The sequence below is a fragment of the Chiloscyllium punctatum genome, chromosome 1 (assembly GCF_047496795.1).
Source record: "Chiloscyllium punctatum isolate Juve2018m chromosome 1, sChiPun1.3, whole genome shotgun sequence".
NCBI classification, from domain to species: domain Eukaryota; kingdom Metazoa; phylum Chordata; class Chondrichthyes; order Orectolobiformes; family Hemiscylliidae; genus Chiloscyllium; species Chiloscyllium punctatum.
Window position 1 is genome coordinate 20,519,565 of NC_092739.1, and position 15,873 is coordinate 20,535,437.

A 15,873-nucleotide genomic window follows, 5' to 3' on the forward strand; every position below is an offset into this window, starting at 1 on the left:
ATTTTCCAATGATCTTCTATCTTGACTGGAAAAAGCAACGGTGGTTAGCTCATGTCTTTTACTTGGTAACCCTAACAAACACATTCCCTCAGTACAGTCCTGAAATGTCGACTTGATGATGTGCACCCATCTCTGGAGTCAGATCTTTACATTGCTTTGGAGTCAGTAGATGTAGTGCTGCTTTACCAAGCTGACACTTATGAGGTTATGTACCAATGCAATCCGATAGGCAACAGTAGTGAGGTCCTCCTTCATTGTCTGGGGGTACAGTTTTGAAATCCCAATGTGGCTGTGTGTGGAATTTAAATTTAATTCATAAACAATTCTGCAATTAAAATTTAGTCTAAGACACAAAGCGATTGCCATAAAAACCCACCTGGTTCATACATATATATGCGGGGAAACAATCTCTGCCTTGCTTACCCAATCAGGCCTGTTCCAGATTCACAGTGATGTGGTTGACTCTTAGTTGCCCCCTGACTAGGTTCGGCAGCATCCAAGGAACAGGAGAATCGACATTTCGGGTATCAGCCCTTCTTCAGGGCTCATGCCCGAAATGTCAATTCTCCTGTTCCTTGGATGCTGCCTGACCTGCTGCGCTTTTCCAGCAACACATTTTCAGCTCTGATCTCCAGCATCTGCAGTCCTCACTTTCTCCCTGAATAGGTTCAGCAGGATACTCCGATCAAAGGCAATCAGCAATAATCTCCCCAGCGACACTCAAATACCATCAAAGAATGGCAAGAAAGCAGGGAGTTAAGTTTTAATTTAAATTCATTCTGGACAACAAAGTTTTGAGTACTTTTTGAATTTCAGGGCAGCTTGAATTTACTATTTGTGATTAAATTCTTTAGTTATATCTTTTTGTATACGCTAGTCAAGCCAGCATCAGTGTCTGTCAACATTCATGGAGCAGGCACTTTCACAAGTTGCTAGGTGGAAATATTAAATTTTGCCTTACGACAGGGCAGGGCTTATTACAAGGTTTTAGTCAGTGTCTCAAGACAGGTCAAAACATTACAAGGTCAGTGAGTTGAGGCACAGAGAAATGTACCCTCTAAATTGGGAGTGCTGATATTTAAGTACTGTTTCATTCATGCGAATTTGCAGTAACATGATTGACGAACTGGGGACACTGTTTTTAAAGTTCAAACTTGTAAAATGTTTTGGCTGTAATGCGATTACATCGCCAACACTTTCTGAAGCGCTGTTTCTGAAGCACGAGTTTTCTATAATGCAGAGTTGCACAAGTACCCAGCCAATGCATTTTCGAAGAACTACCTGTACATTGCTGGCAGGGCAATTGAATCAGTTTTATGCACTGAAGGGACAGACAGACTAGATGGAGAAGGGATGTTTCCCCTGGCTGTGGAGTCTAGAACCACGAGACACAATCTCAGAATAAAATAATCCTGTTTCTATTGAATTAGCTTGGATTATATTGCAAATTGTAGTATTGTAGAATTATCAAGAACGCGAGGAAGATAAGTAACAAACAAATGACTGATTTATTGGACGTACTTCCTCCAACAACTGATGGACATAATGCATTTACAAAAACTTCTTTTAAACACCATTGTGGATTGCAGAGGATGAAACTTATTGTGCACAATGGTAGAATCTTTCTAGTCCTTTGAGGATGGACTTGAAGATGAGATTGGAAGAAATTACATAGATGTCAGTGGGCTGATACATTCTCAAAGGTCATCACCAGCAAAGGTTTCCTACTGGGTAGTGGGAGATAGTTGATCTAGCTAATTAAATGTTGATGAGTAGACTGATTACAGATAGTACCACAGTTTCCTAACTATAGAGGAGCCCACCAATGTGAGTCAAGCGCAGAGCTGCAGGAGCAGTTGCCAGGCTTCCTATTAAGGAGTTTTCCTTCCATGGGGTGATCACTTGTGATCACTGTTTAATTTCAATTTAATACTGCTTCAGAGAGGATTTCAAAATACATGTGTCATCACACTGGCAGTGCCTATTTCTGCCAGTGAGGCTGCCATGATGGAAGGTCTCTAATTGAGCCTATAAGTCTCAGGGACTAGCCCACTGTCCCCTAAAGACCGCTCTCAGTTTTCTGTCTGAAGAAAAATCTTCCAGGGAGACACCAACAGTGGGGTCAGGACACAGAAATGGATCCAACTCATGTTCATATTCTAAGAGCATAAGATTCTATATTGTGTTTGGTATATAGTGGAACATCATATTAATTTAGAAACTTAAGATTCCATTAGTTTGAAAAATGACATTAGCACTGGGCAGGTAATAACTGAGCTTCCTGAGTAGAATATAGCCAGTCATACAACCTGTTATTAAATGCTTGTGAAAACATAGTTCACTGTACAATATAGTTTCAGTTCTCTATTTAGCACACGAGTGATTTGATTGTTCAAATTGACACGACCTTGTGCTTTTTATTTCTGGCATTGGAAGAGTGTTATATTTTTAAGCTTATTGTTACAATGTTGGTCAACTGAACAACTAGTTTAGTAGCAATGCCTGCAGTAAAGCATACTGGTTGTTTTAAAATCCTTAGGGTCATTTTCTGCAGAAAACTACATTGAGTGCAGTAATAGAAGTAGATTGGCAGCAATATATGATCCTCATTTTTACTCGAGGGATCTGAGTTCATGTGAGTTTCTTGACTTTGAAGCCTATGCTAAAACTATCATCGCTGCAATTTTTCACTCTGGCAGAAGCTGTCATTTATAATTGGACAGGTTGTAGTTGCAGTTCCAGTTAAAGTTTCAGAGTTTATATATAGCATGGTGACTGATTATAAGAATAAGGACAAAAAACAGTTTCATGTCACCTGAGGATGATACCAATATGAATTAGGTGTAGGGCTGAAAGGTGAATTGAAGAAAACAAATAAAAATTACCAAACCTGAGAAATGGCAAGCTGTGACCCCACAGTTGTCTTGCAGTCATCGATACTGACCATTGTACTACTATGGTCTTCAGCCACTCCATGAGGTGATGACCCCATTATTGCTAGACTATTATTCCAGGCACCCAGGTGATGGTTTAGGGACTCAGCTTCAAATGGCAGATGGTAGAATTTAAATTCAGTAAAAATCTAGAATTATGAGTCTGATGATAACCATGAAAAAAACCTTTGTCACAGAAAGTCATCTGGTTCGCTAGTGTCCTTTAGGAAAGGAAATCTGCCATCCTTACCTGATCTGGCTTACATTTGACTCCAGACCCAAAGCAATGTGGCTAACTCCTCATGGCCCACTGAGCAATTAGGTACAGGCATTAAATGTCAACAATGCCTGCATCCCATGAATGAATAAAGAAATAATGAACCAATGACCAAGCAGATCTTGTCATCACCATTTCCCTACATCCCATTTGGCCCACAAGATCTCTTTTGCAGACACGTCCAGCCTACTGTGCAAACGTTATCGTAATATTTCAAAAGCATTACTTTGAAAAACCCTGTATATTGGCACCATTTTGGAGGTTTGTACACTGTATCTGATTTTGACAACTCGGCTCGATTAAATTAATCACCACTAAGTCAGAGAATTGGTTCCTCCATACATGGAGAGTCTCTGCCTAAAATTCAAAAGAGTGTTGCATATATGCCCGAAAAGGAAACTTTTGCAAGAGCTTGAAACTAATTACTGCATCCTTTAAGAGCATGAGCATGCTCATGGTTCAAATAGGTCTTGTGTGCTGTCTGATTGGTCTAAAGTTGCACTCTTGGTTTTGACTGAAGACAAATGTAAGATGCCTTTATAGATTTTTTTTTAAAAAACTAAGTAAAATAGAAAGTGATAATTCAATCCATGTGTGCAGAACAAATTGACCAAAAGAATAAAAGTGGTAAAAAGCAATTTCAGGAATGTCATAGAGTCATAAAGATGTACACCAGATATCCCAACCCAATTTAGCCCCATCTGCCCCACCCATATCCCTCCAAAGCCTTCCTATTCACATACCCATCCAAATGCCTCTTAAATGTTGCAATTGTACTAGCCTCCACCACTTCCTCTGGCAGCGCATTCCATACACGTACCACCATTTGCATGAAAAAGCTTCCCCTTAGGTCTCTTTTATATCTTTCTCCTCTCACCCTAAACCTATGCCCTCTAGTTCTGGACTCCCCGATCTATCTATTGCCTATTTATCCTATCCATGCCCCTCATAATTTTGTAAACCTGTATAAGGTCACCCCTCAGCCTCCGATGGTCCAGGGAAAACAGCCCCAGCCTGTTCAGCCTCTCCCTATAGCTCAAGTCCTCCAACCCTGGCAACATCCTTATAAATCTTTGATGAACCCTTTCAAGTTTCGCAACATCTTTCCAATAGGAAGGAGAGCAGAATTGCATGCAATATTCCAACAGTGGCCGAACCAATGTGCTGTACAGCCGCAACATGACCTCCCAACTCCTGTACTCAATACTCTGACCAATAAAGGAAAGCATACCAAACGCCGCCTTCACTCCAGTGACCAGTAGACCAAAAGGAGTTCCAGACAGTGCCTGTAAGACATCTGATTGACATTCCTAAGTGACAGAAAACACTGTACAGTTACAACACTTAGAGTCGTAGAGATGTACAACACGGAAACAGACCCTTCGGTCCAGCTTGTCCATGCTGACCAGATATCTCAACCCAATCTAGTCTATCTGCCAGCACCCGGCCCATATCCCTCTAAAACCTTCCTATTCATACACCCATCCAGATGCCTTTTAAATGTTGCAATTGTATTAGCCTCCACCATTTCCTCTGACAGCTCATTCCAGAAAACACTAACTAAATGACCTTGCATTTTTCACTGAGAAATGACTTGTTTTGCAGGTGCACACAGTTCCCCGGTTCTGCTGACAGTACCTATGGCTTTGTATTGGATAATATATATGTATTGTAAAGCATGTAAAATACAGTTTCTTGAATAATTTATTTGTGTTTTAAGTGATCATTCAGTTTCATAATTTTCCTTTTTTATAGTGCAAACTGGAATATCAAGCATGTGTTTCAGGCAAGCAGATCTCACTCAAATGTGATGGGCGATGTCCTTGCTCCTCAGATAAATCATACAATGAAGGAAAAGATGAAAGGAAAGGTAAGTATTAATATTTTGCCCACTTTTTACAACTTGATGTTTTGTAAAATGAACACCCAATGTCGTAGTCTCTGGTTTAATAAAACTTTTGGAGAATGAGTATAAAAATTATATTCCCAGACTTGTCTTATTTGCTGTGCATTGGAAGTATAACATATATGCAGTTTTTAATAAAACACTTAAGTGTTGCTCTTTGCTAAAATCATACTATTTCAGTTCACTTATTTCAGGTTGTTTTCAGAAATAATGGTATTTCAAAATATATTTCCTTATGAAGAAACTGACAAAGTAGACTTGAGGCTGGAGTTTTCAGCCTGACTGGGAATACAGGCATAGAGGTCCTATCCCAGTTTGGAGAACCAGCTTTTTTGATCAGCATGGAAGCAGGAACAGTTCCCAAACCTACACATTATTCCTGTCCATGCTAGCTCCTTTGCAGGGTTAGCACGTTAAAAACCTCAAAATCTTCACTGAGTTGGGCTGGGGTCTAAAAGTAATGTGTTTCATGATGACTCAAAGTGATGTAACCAAGGCACAAACTTCATCCAGGTTCAGGAACCTGTTAACAAGTAAGTTCAAAAGTTTTGACAACTTCTCAGATCATAATGTAATGCTGTGCAATCAGTTAAATATGTTCATAATACATTGATTAATGATAGGAATTTTTCTCTTTAAAGAGATAATCACTAAATTGAGCAGCATAGATTAAGTAGAAATGTGCTACAGTGAATTGCAGTGTATTATCCAATAAATAAATTGTTATTCTGAATTGAACAGTATTTATATTTAGGTATAACTTTGTTAGTTGGCACTTCAATCTTTTAACTAGAAAACAACTGCCATCTGTTCTTCACCTTTAAGCTTGGACAAATTAGTGAGCTCAATCTATCATTTACAGATTTCCATAGTCAGAACTGGAGCCTTTGTTTATACTGAAGTGCAATGAAATCCCATTATAATTGGTTGATTTGGTGATTCTTATTATGCACGTTTGCTTGAACTTCAAACCTCAATACTGGATCCAACTCATGAAGGGTTGTTGACACAGCTGTCAAAGGGAATGTTGATTTATTTATCTTGTATTTTACAGTCAATTTAGATGACTTTTTGAAGTTTTTTTTGTCAAGATGAACAATCAAGCATTCATGATCATCATCAGTTATAAGGCTTGAGTTCTCTACAGTGTATACTGGAGTAATGGACATAAGGGAAGGGAATTTTGTATATATAAGTGGGTACTTGATGTAGTGAGTGGGTTGAAGGGGAATGAGAGGCGTTGAATGAACATGGTGTATGAGAGGCATAAGGGTATAAACATCATGGGGAATAAGGTTTGGAGGCCTCATTCATCGATAGAGTTGGGATGAACGTGATATCCATCTATTTTCATGCACTAATTCCAAACTGTCACTAATTTTGATGAGGGGAAATACAATGGATAGGTACAGCCATTCGGGAGGTTGGATCAAACTGTTAGGAACTGATTCAAATCCTGATCCATGCCTGATAGCTACATAGAAGCAAGGAATAGGCCATTTGGTCCATCATGCCCTGTGCTATCATTTTAGATACTGACTAAACATCTCCTCAATTCCATATTCCCACACCATCTCCTTCCCCCTCAATGACATTTGTCTCCAAAAGTCTATCCATTGTTGTTTTCGATATGCTCTTCTAGGGTTCCAAAGCTCTCAGCAGTTGAAAATTCCAAAGAGTCACCATTCTCTGAGTGAAACAATTCCTTCTTATCTCAGTCTTAAATAGTGTGTCCCTTCTTCTGAGTGTGTCCCTTGGGTTTAGGGTCAGCAGCCAGGGGAAAAACCCATCCTATCCTTATCCAGCCAGTCATGCTCTTTGACCTTCTAGATCTTTGTTGAACTGCAAGGTAGCTTTTAATGACTCATTGACAAGAACAGCAGATCCCTTTGGACACCCACACTTCCCACCTACTCTCAGTTTAAGAATTTTGTTTTCCCTTCCTGTTGTTACTAGCAAAGCGAATAACTTAAAACTCTCTTACAGTATCTTACATCTGTCATGTTCTAGTCCATTCATGGAGCATCTCCAAGTCTTTTTGAAGTCTTCTTTCACCCTCTTCACATGTTGGGCCCCCACCGAGTTTGGTATCATCAACCAAAATTAAAAACATTACATTTGGTCCACATTAATATAACTTATGTAGTTTATGGAACCGGACTGACTCTTGCAGTTCTGAGTGACAGCTTGCCAACCTGAGAGTGATGTTTATTATGTGCTTTCAGTCTCCAATTCCCCATCCTTACTGTTATATTTCCCCATCCCATGCATTCTAATTTTATTTTCTAATCTTCTGTTCAGAATCTCATTAAAAGCCTTGTGAAAATTTAAATGCCATGCATCTAATAGTTCTGCTTTGTCAACGCTGAAAATAGCATCCACAAAAAAAACTCTCAAGTTTGTCAAACCAGGATTTTCCTTTCGTAAGCCCATGTTGACTCTGTCCCATTTTGCCATTATTTTCTAAATGTTCAGCTATCACTTTCTTCATAGTAGATTCTGACATCTTTCTTAGTATAGATATGAAACCAGTACCTGTAGTCCTCAGTGTCCTCCTTCCTCTTAAATGATGGGGTTACATTTGGTACATTCTCATTAGCAGGAATCTTTCCAGACCCTGTAGAATTATGGAAGATAACCACCAAGGTATCTATTATCTCCTTCTGTAAAAACTCTGGGATGAAGTGCATCTGTTACATGAGATTTGTCATCCCTCTATCCAGCTAAATTTTTAAGGGTTACAAGTTTTAGTGATACAAATTTCTTTTTACTCTTCATTTACGCTAGTCTCTTGGTCATATAGCATTTCTAGGAGATTTTCTATATTTTATCAACTACAAATATCCCTGTCCCCATATGTAACTGACCACATTTATCCCTGCAAATCTTTCTCTTTTCATAAATCCATCGAGCTTTTATAGTTCATTTTTATGTTTCTTACCAGCCTGCATTCATATTGTCTTCCTTGTTTCCTTTGGAATTTGTTGATACTTTTTTTCCAGGTCACACATTGCTCTCATTCTTCAGACTAATTAATATTTCTGGTATTTTTATAAGCTTCTTCCTTTGATCTAATGCAGTCTTTAACTTGTTTCATTAACCATGGTTGACTCATCTTTTCATTTTGGAACTAGTGCTTTTAGAGCAATGTATATTCGTTGTAGATGTAGTTTTCTTTTGTTTAAATACTAACAATTGCTTGTCTGTTATCAAATTTTTCCGTTCATTTTTCTAAACTGCTTTAAAAACTTGCCTATCATATCCAGATAGGTTCCTTGCTCAGATTTCAGACTCCCATTTCAGCGTGAATGGTGTCACATTCAAATATTGTACAAAATTTGATTGTCCTCAACATACTGTTCCAGAAACTCATTCATGTAATTCAGGAATTCATTCTCCACAGCATTATAAAACATATACATAGTTTCTCCACTTAAAATGGAAGTCATTATAATTATTGCTAAAATAGGCAATGTTTGATTTAATAATAGCCATGTGCTATTCCCTACCAAATTGGAATGCATTTTCAATGCATTCAGATGAAATTTTCATTTCATCTTTTCATATTATAATGGTTAAAAATATTTAAATTTCTTGGTTGATGTAAAATCCTATGGAAAATGATTCCCTAAACTTGTGATAATGGTTATAAGTATATTTATTAATTCAGTGTGTGATAAAGTAATAAACAATACAGCTGAATAAAATGAGTTCTTTAAAATTCTTTTAAGAATGTGAGCATCTCTGGCTAGACCAGCATTTCTTGCCCATCGGTGTCAGAAGGTGACGGTGAGCAGTCATCTTGAACTGCTCAGATCATCTGGTTTTGATATTTGCGCAATGCTGTTAAGAAAGGATTCCCAGTTAACAGACTCAGCAGCAGTCAAGGAATGGTGATATAGTTCCAAGTTGAGATACTTTGTGATTTAGAAGGAAACTTGCAAAAAGAGCTGTTCCCATGTGTCTGCAGTCCTTGTCTTCGAGGTTGTAGGTGATGCAACTTTTGAAACGGCAGTAAAAGTAAGCTTGGCAAATTGCTGCCCTTTAACTTTAACTTAAACACCCTGTTACCACTGTATACCAGTGGTAAAGTGAATGAATGTTTGGGTTGTTGATGGGCTACTTTGTCCTGGATAACGTGGAACTTCTTGAGACTTGAAATAGCTGCTCTCATCAAAGCAGTTATAGAGAACTCACTCACTCCTGGCTTGTGTGGACAGGCTTTGGGGAGTTGAGAGGTAGGTAACCTTGCACAGAATTCACAGCTTCTTTTGAGATGCCACAGTTAGATGTTGGCCCAGTTAAGTTTTTGACCAGTGGAAATGCCCTAGAAACCAGAACTAGAAAGATATAATCTTTTCCATTATTGCTAAAACTTCTAGATGCAAGCCTGCTACTCCCCACTTGCATCAGAACAAAGAAACAATGGAGAAGCTCTGTTGAAGAGTTTATGAAAACTGTATTGTGGAACATTGTGTTTATTTAAATTCAGTAGTCGTCTGGGCTGGTAATACAAAATACAATAGCCCTTTCTACCAACAGATGGATAATGGACTATAACTAAGTTATGAAAAAATGGTAGCATAAATAATAGCTCCTAAATACGGATGGAGGTTCCTGATCAAAGGAGATAAAGCGGGCACACATCCTAGCCTGGCATGAGACATACTACAATACGAAGTAGTAGCAGGAGAATATCATTTGCTCATTCAGTGAGCTGTATGATTCAACTTGATTGTCTTGATCTAACTGTGGCCTTGACTCCACTGACCTGTTGGACCCTATAACCATTGATTCCCTTGTCAACCAAACATTTGCTGGAATCAGCTTTGAATATATTCAATGATCCAGCCTCCACTGCTCATAGTAGGGTGAGGAGGGAGGAAATTCCAAGTATTAATTTACCTACGATGGAGGAAATTCATCTTTGCTTCTATCTTTAATGGAACAATTCTAAATAGTTCTACTATTACAGAGTCCTGTTTTTAAATGCCCTCATAAGAGAGACATCCTTTCAGCATCCAACCTGACATGCAACCTCAGAACCTTGTATATTTTGTTAATAACATCTATTATTCTTCTAAATCCCAGTGAGTATCAACCTTTCATAATAAGACAATCTTATCATCTCTGTAAAAGACCTTGTCAATCTTCTCTATATTTCTGTCTCTCTGTCTGTGACTCTGACTCTAGTTTGTTTCCAGTTCCAACCTGTTCTACTAACTGAAAACCAATCAGCTTGAAAACAACTCCTTGGTTCCTGATCACCTGAGTGTGTTGAAGGAAACCACAACCACAAAAGCCAAGAGTTCACAATAGGTACCAAATTTCTTGCTGAAAGATTTACACCAGTAAATCCCTGTGTTTGTGTTTTTTTTTAAAACAAAAATGTTCTTTCTCATAGCAGTCCATGGTTTTTAAAGACCCAAAAATAAAAGACACAATCCTTACTATAATAATGTATCACTGGTAATTAGGTATCCCAGATTTTTAGCAAACTGCTGTTGTTTGGAAATGACTAGTGTTATGACATGGGGTAAACCCTCCTGCTTAATTTATACCAGTAACACAGAAAAGATGTGCAGTAATCTGTGAAAATTCAAGTGGCCAAGAACTATTTAAAGTAAATATTATACTTTAAGAAATAAAGTTGCTAACAGAGAATAATTAACCAATAACTACTTACAATTCCTTCTTCTAACCTATCTTTTATCTTCCCTTCTATAATAATAGTCCGATCAAACCCCACGATTAAGATTTACCAAAAATTCAAATTTTCAAAACTAACCAGCTCTCGGATCTTCTATTGGATCTTCCTGTGTCTTTACTTCTTAGGGATTATGCTTCATTGGTCACGGATCGATTAAAGGTACCTTTTAAGAGTGCTATTTTTCGGGCAGTCTCAATGTGCTGGAGATGTGGCAGTACTCTTCCCAGCTGTTCAATTTTCCCCAATCTTATACCCCAAAGCATCGGATTGTGTAATTCGCTTTTACGATTATCAACATACTAAATTCAAACTTGATTGGAATTTGGTATATTTCAGGGTATAGTTTAAAATGATGGCCTAATTTGAATCTGCTTTTCACTCCAGGCAACCAGCTACCCTAGCTTTTGACCAAGTGTTACATTGTTATAATATTGCTGCTGTCAGGTAGTTCTGTTCGCTTTTAAATCTCCGAAAGGTACAGTACACCCACATCTTCATAATACTGGTAATATAAATGTTCAGAGTACTTTGTAGCCATTGACAGGTTCATCCTTGCCTGAACTGATCTAAAGATCTTGCTTGAGGAGGCAATGTATTTCTGCATTTCCAAGGTTAGCTAGGATGGTTAGTAATGTCCTATCTAGCTTAGTTAATTCCATACTGTGAAGGATGCATTGACTGCTAATCTTTGGTTCAGTTAGTTCAGGAATGCAGCTTTTAGCAAGGTTAAAAGCCATTTTAAACAGAATTGTCAGTTTGCAGCCTCGAAGCCATTTTGTTATGTTCCTTTATGTTACTTGCATTAAGAAGCCATTTTGTTGTTGTGAGGGCATGTATTAAATGATTGCTCCTGACAACAGCCTAAATCCAGATTTTAGATCCTCACACATGGTCAGTTGGTGCACATGCTTTCTGGTGAAGAGCTTTGTGAAAGGTGTACTATCAGCGAAGTAGTACAAAGCTGATAATAAACCTGTGCCGCACACCTCTGCCCTCACCTCCATCCAAGGTCCCAAAGGAGCCTTCCACATCCATCAGAGTATTACTGGCACTTCCACACATCATTTATTGTATCCGTTGCTCCTTATGTGGTCTCCTGTACGTGGCAGAGACAGGATGCCTATTCGCAGAGTGCTTCAGAGAACATCTCCAGGAACCCGCACCAATCAACCCCATCGCCCCATGGCTGTACACTTCAACACCTCACTCCCACTCTGCCAAGGACATGCAGCTCCTCCATCGCCACTCCCTAACCACCCAACACCAGGAGGAAGAACGCTTCATCTTCTGCCTTGGGACCCTTCAACCACACGGCATCAATGTGGACTTCAGTAGTTTCCTCATTTCCCCCCCCCCATTACCTCAGTTCCAACCTTCCAACTTGGCACCGCCCTCATGACCTGCCCTACCTAACCATCTTCCTTCCCACCTATCCACTCCACCCTTCTCTCTGACCTATCACCATTAACCCACTCCCATCCACCTTTCACACTCTCAGGTACCTTTCCCCCAGCCCCACTCCACCCCCTCCCCCTCTACATTTCTGTCTCTAACCCCTTGGCTCACAAGCCTCATTCCTATTGAAGTGCTCTTGCCCAAAATGTCAAATCTCCTGCTCCTCAGATGCTGCCTTACCTGCTGTGCTTTTCCAGCACCACAATGTCGACTACAAAGTATGTGCCTCTGGTATCTAAGTCAACGTGCCTCAGCAAAATTTAACACTTACTTCAAGATTAGCATATCAAAGTATTTAACTTGGGTAGCCATTTATTGTTACCACTGCTTACCTGTTATTGTTAGCAGATGATGAAGAAAATAATAATTTGAATTGCAATTTCTAATGAAGATGTTCCTCTGGCACTAGTCTGTTGTGTTATGTATGCAATGCTTTGCACTTTGGACAATCAACAAGCCTAAAGTCTGCCCAAAAATGGATATCACCCAATGGGTCCTTTTAAAAACTGATTTCTGTTATAGTTTTCGGTTAATCTGTATGTATGCGGTTTTTCTTTGGCCTACTTTTTCATGTCTGTTAACATGTGACATCTTTAATGTGACAAGGGAAAGCAACTATTTTGAGGATTAACAGAACAAAAACAACTAGGCCAATCATTGAGTAGTTATAAATAGTTTTGCTGATGGCAATTAAATTAAGCTAAACTGGAGAAGAAGTTTGGGAAGTGAGAAGTGAATTTAGAAATGGAACTGGGTGATCCAGCCAATGGGAGAGTTCAGGAATGGGAAAGATTCTGGACCAGACGAAACCCTCTCAAAATATATTCAGAAGATAGCCTAGATCCCAATGTTTTCTTATGTTAAAAGGCAAGTGTGAGGCATTGAGTTCTGGGTGCAATTCGATTGGTCAAACTATCAGGCTTGAAGCAAAACTTCAAGCAAATATTTTCTTCTTTCTTTGTATTTTAACTGGAGTGTAAGAATGGAAAAAAAATTAGGTTGATTGAAACTCTCTTGAAATACACAACAAGATAATGTATATGTTAAGTACCACTGATTAGCTGTAGTAACATCCCATAAACATACAATGGGAAAAGAGAAATTAGGTGAAACAGATTGTCTCACATGCAGTTTTCTCCAGTCCAGGAGGAAAGAACATCAAGAGAAAACTCAGTGAGAGAATGCAAGTGTTTTCCTGTAGCAGGGAGAGATGTGTAGCATCTTCCAAATCACAACAACTAATGAAATCCTGGTTCTGTGGGAGCTTGACCCCACCCATTCATGCTGTTTCTATTATCCCAATTTTAAAAATAACTCAACGCTTCACAAGCTGTTTATTGGCTCGACACATCTGTCTCAACCTCTCTTCATAAATAAAACCAGGACAAAATACTTAAAACCTTAGAATCATCACAGAAAGGATGAAGTATAGCATAATGAAAAAATTCAAAGAAAGAGAGTGATGAAGCATATCTGTGTTTTCTTCATTTTACCTAAACAAGATCATATCTGAGCATGTGTTTCAAGCATTTGAGCAAAGACAACAAAAGAATTTCTCATAGTCAAGTTCCTTTGCAACAAGAGTAAAGAGCAAGCCGTTTTCCACCACCATTTTATTATAACAGTAAATAAAATTGCATAAGTTTCAGTTGGAAAACTCAGTTGCTGAACACTGAGCTGTTTAATCATTCGAAAAATTGAAAATAATCTGAACTCCGATATTTGTTTTAAAATATTTTAGTAGTTTTTATTCCTTCTAATTTTAGAGTGCTTTTATTATTTTGACCATGACAGATATGATTTTCAGATCTCTTGCTCTTAATTTTAAAGCTCCTCTGTTTGTTCCTTCATTCGTGATGACTTTCAGCTTATATTCCATTGTCAATAAATTGATATAGAGTTATACAGCACAGAAGTAATGTTTTTGTCCAACTCATCCACGCCAACCAGACGTTCCAAACTGGCGTAATCTCATTTTCAAACATTTAGCGCATATCCCTCTAAACTCCTTCCTATTTATATGCTCAGTGGTTAGCACTACTGCCTCACAGCACCAGGGTCCCAGGCTCAATTCCAGCCTCGGGTGACTGTCTGTGTGGAGTTTGCACATTCTTCCCGTGTCTACATGGGTTTGCTCCGGTTTCCTCCCACAGTCCAAAGATGTGCAGGTCAGGTGAATTGGCCACTTCAAATTTCCCATAGCATTAGGTGCATTAGGCAGAGGGAAATGGGTCTGGGTGGGTTACTCTTTGGAGGGTCAGTGTGGACTAGTTGGGCTGAAGGGCCTGCTTCCGCAGTGTAGGGTATCTAATCTAATCTAATCATATACCCATCCTGATGCATTTTAAATATTGTAATTGTACCAGCCTCCACCACTTCCTTTGGCAGCTCATCTCATACACACACCACCCTCTGTGTGAATAAGTTGCCGCTTTAGGTCAGTTTTATATCTCTTCCCTCTCACTTTAAATCTATGCCCCTCTAGTTTTGGATTCCCATACCCTGGGGGAGGAGGGGAATACATTGACTCTTCATCCTATCCATGCCCTTCATAATTTTATAAACCACTTTTAAGACACCCCTCAACCTCCAATGCTCCAGGGGAAAAAGAATGCTTTGGGCAAAATAATTGCTTGTGGCTTCTGTTGGTGAAGAGGCCTTAAATCCTTTTTCTAAAAATATGCTGGCAGGGATGTTATATAAATTCAATTATAAAGCAAGAGATTCTTTATTTGTGAAATATTGTAAAACATTCGGGAAAAATTGAATCTTTGAATTAAGGAGAGTAAACATAAAGATTCAGTTGTGGGAACTGGTATGCTGAGAATGTAAACCAAATTTTCTGTAACAGATTATTAGGACAAACAAAACCAGTGACCTTGCAGGCTTTTGAGAATAAAAGTGTCCTGTTGTTAGGAGACCAAAAGTCATGAGTCAGTGGAGATGTAGAGGTAAACTCGGTGTCATTGCAGACAGCTTTTACTTTACAGGAGTCTTAGAAGTATTGTCTCCAGAGTCTCAACCTAATAAGAAGCTCAGTTTCTTGAAGAAAAAATTCTGTAATGGAATTTAAGAATTGATTAGACATTCAAATTGGGAATCCTAGAACTGTCACCAAATATTTGTGGTAAAATTTACATTATTGTGAGGTGTGAATGCAAAAATGTCTCCAGTTTAGATTGGATTCCCTACAGGACAGAAACAGGCCCCACCAACCCTCCGAAGAGTAACCCATCCAGACCCATTCACCTACTCCCTACTAATGCACCTATCACCTATGGGCAATTTAGCATGACCAGTTTACCTAACCCGCACATCTTTGGACTGTGGGAGGAAACCCACACAGAGACAAGGAGAATGTGCAAACTCCACACAAACCGTCGCCCGAGGCTGGAATCGAACCCGGGTCCCTGGCGCTGAGAAGCAGCAGTGCTAACCACTGAGACACTGTGCCACCCCAAACTATTTACGAACTATAAATTTGGCTGCAGAGTGCTCGCACTCATGGACCTACCAGTGCTGCAATGCAATGGGTAGGAAGTAGATGCATATTTCAGGCTGCATATTGCCCACTCCTGAAACAGGCACTAAG

The 15,873-nt window shown here is 39.0% G+C and overlaps 1 protein-coding gene across 5 annotated transcripts in view; it reads left to right on the plus strand.

Annotated features, from left to right (window-relative positions):
• Positions 1–15,873, plus strand: part of LOC140480227 (testican-3-like) — a 517,571-nt gene that overhangs the window by 364,616 nt on the left and 137,082 nt on the right. For all 5 annotated transcript variants that reach the window (XM_072575112.1, XM_072575034.1, XM_072575285.1 and 2 more), the window contains one exon: positions 4,966–5,080. In XM_072575112.1, coding sequence (XP_072431213.1) covers positions 4,966–5,080 — 115 coding nt within the window. The remainder of the gene's footprint in view (positions 1–4,965; positions 5,081–15,873) is intronic.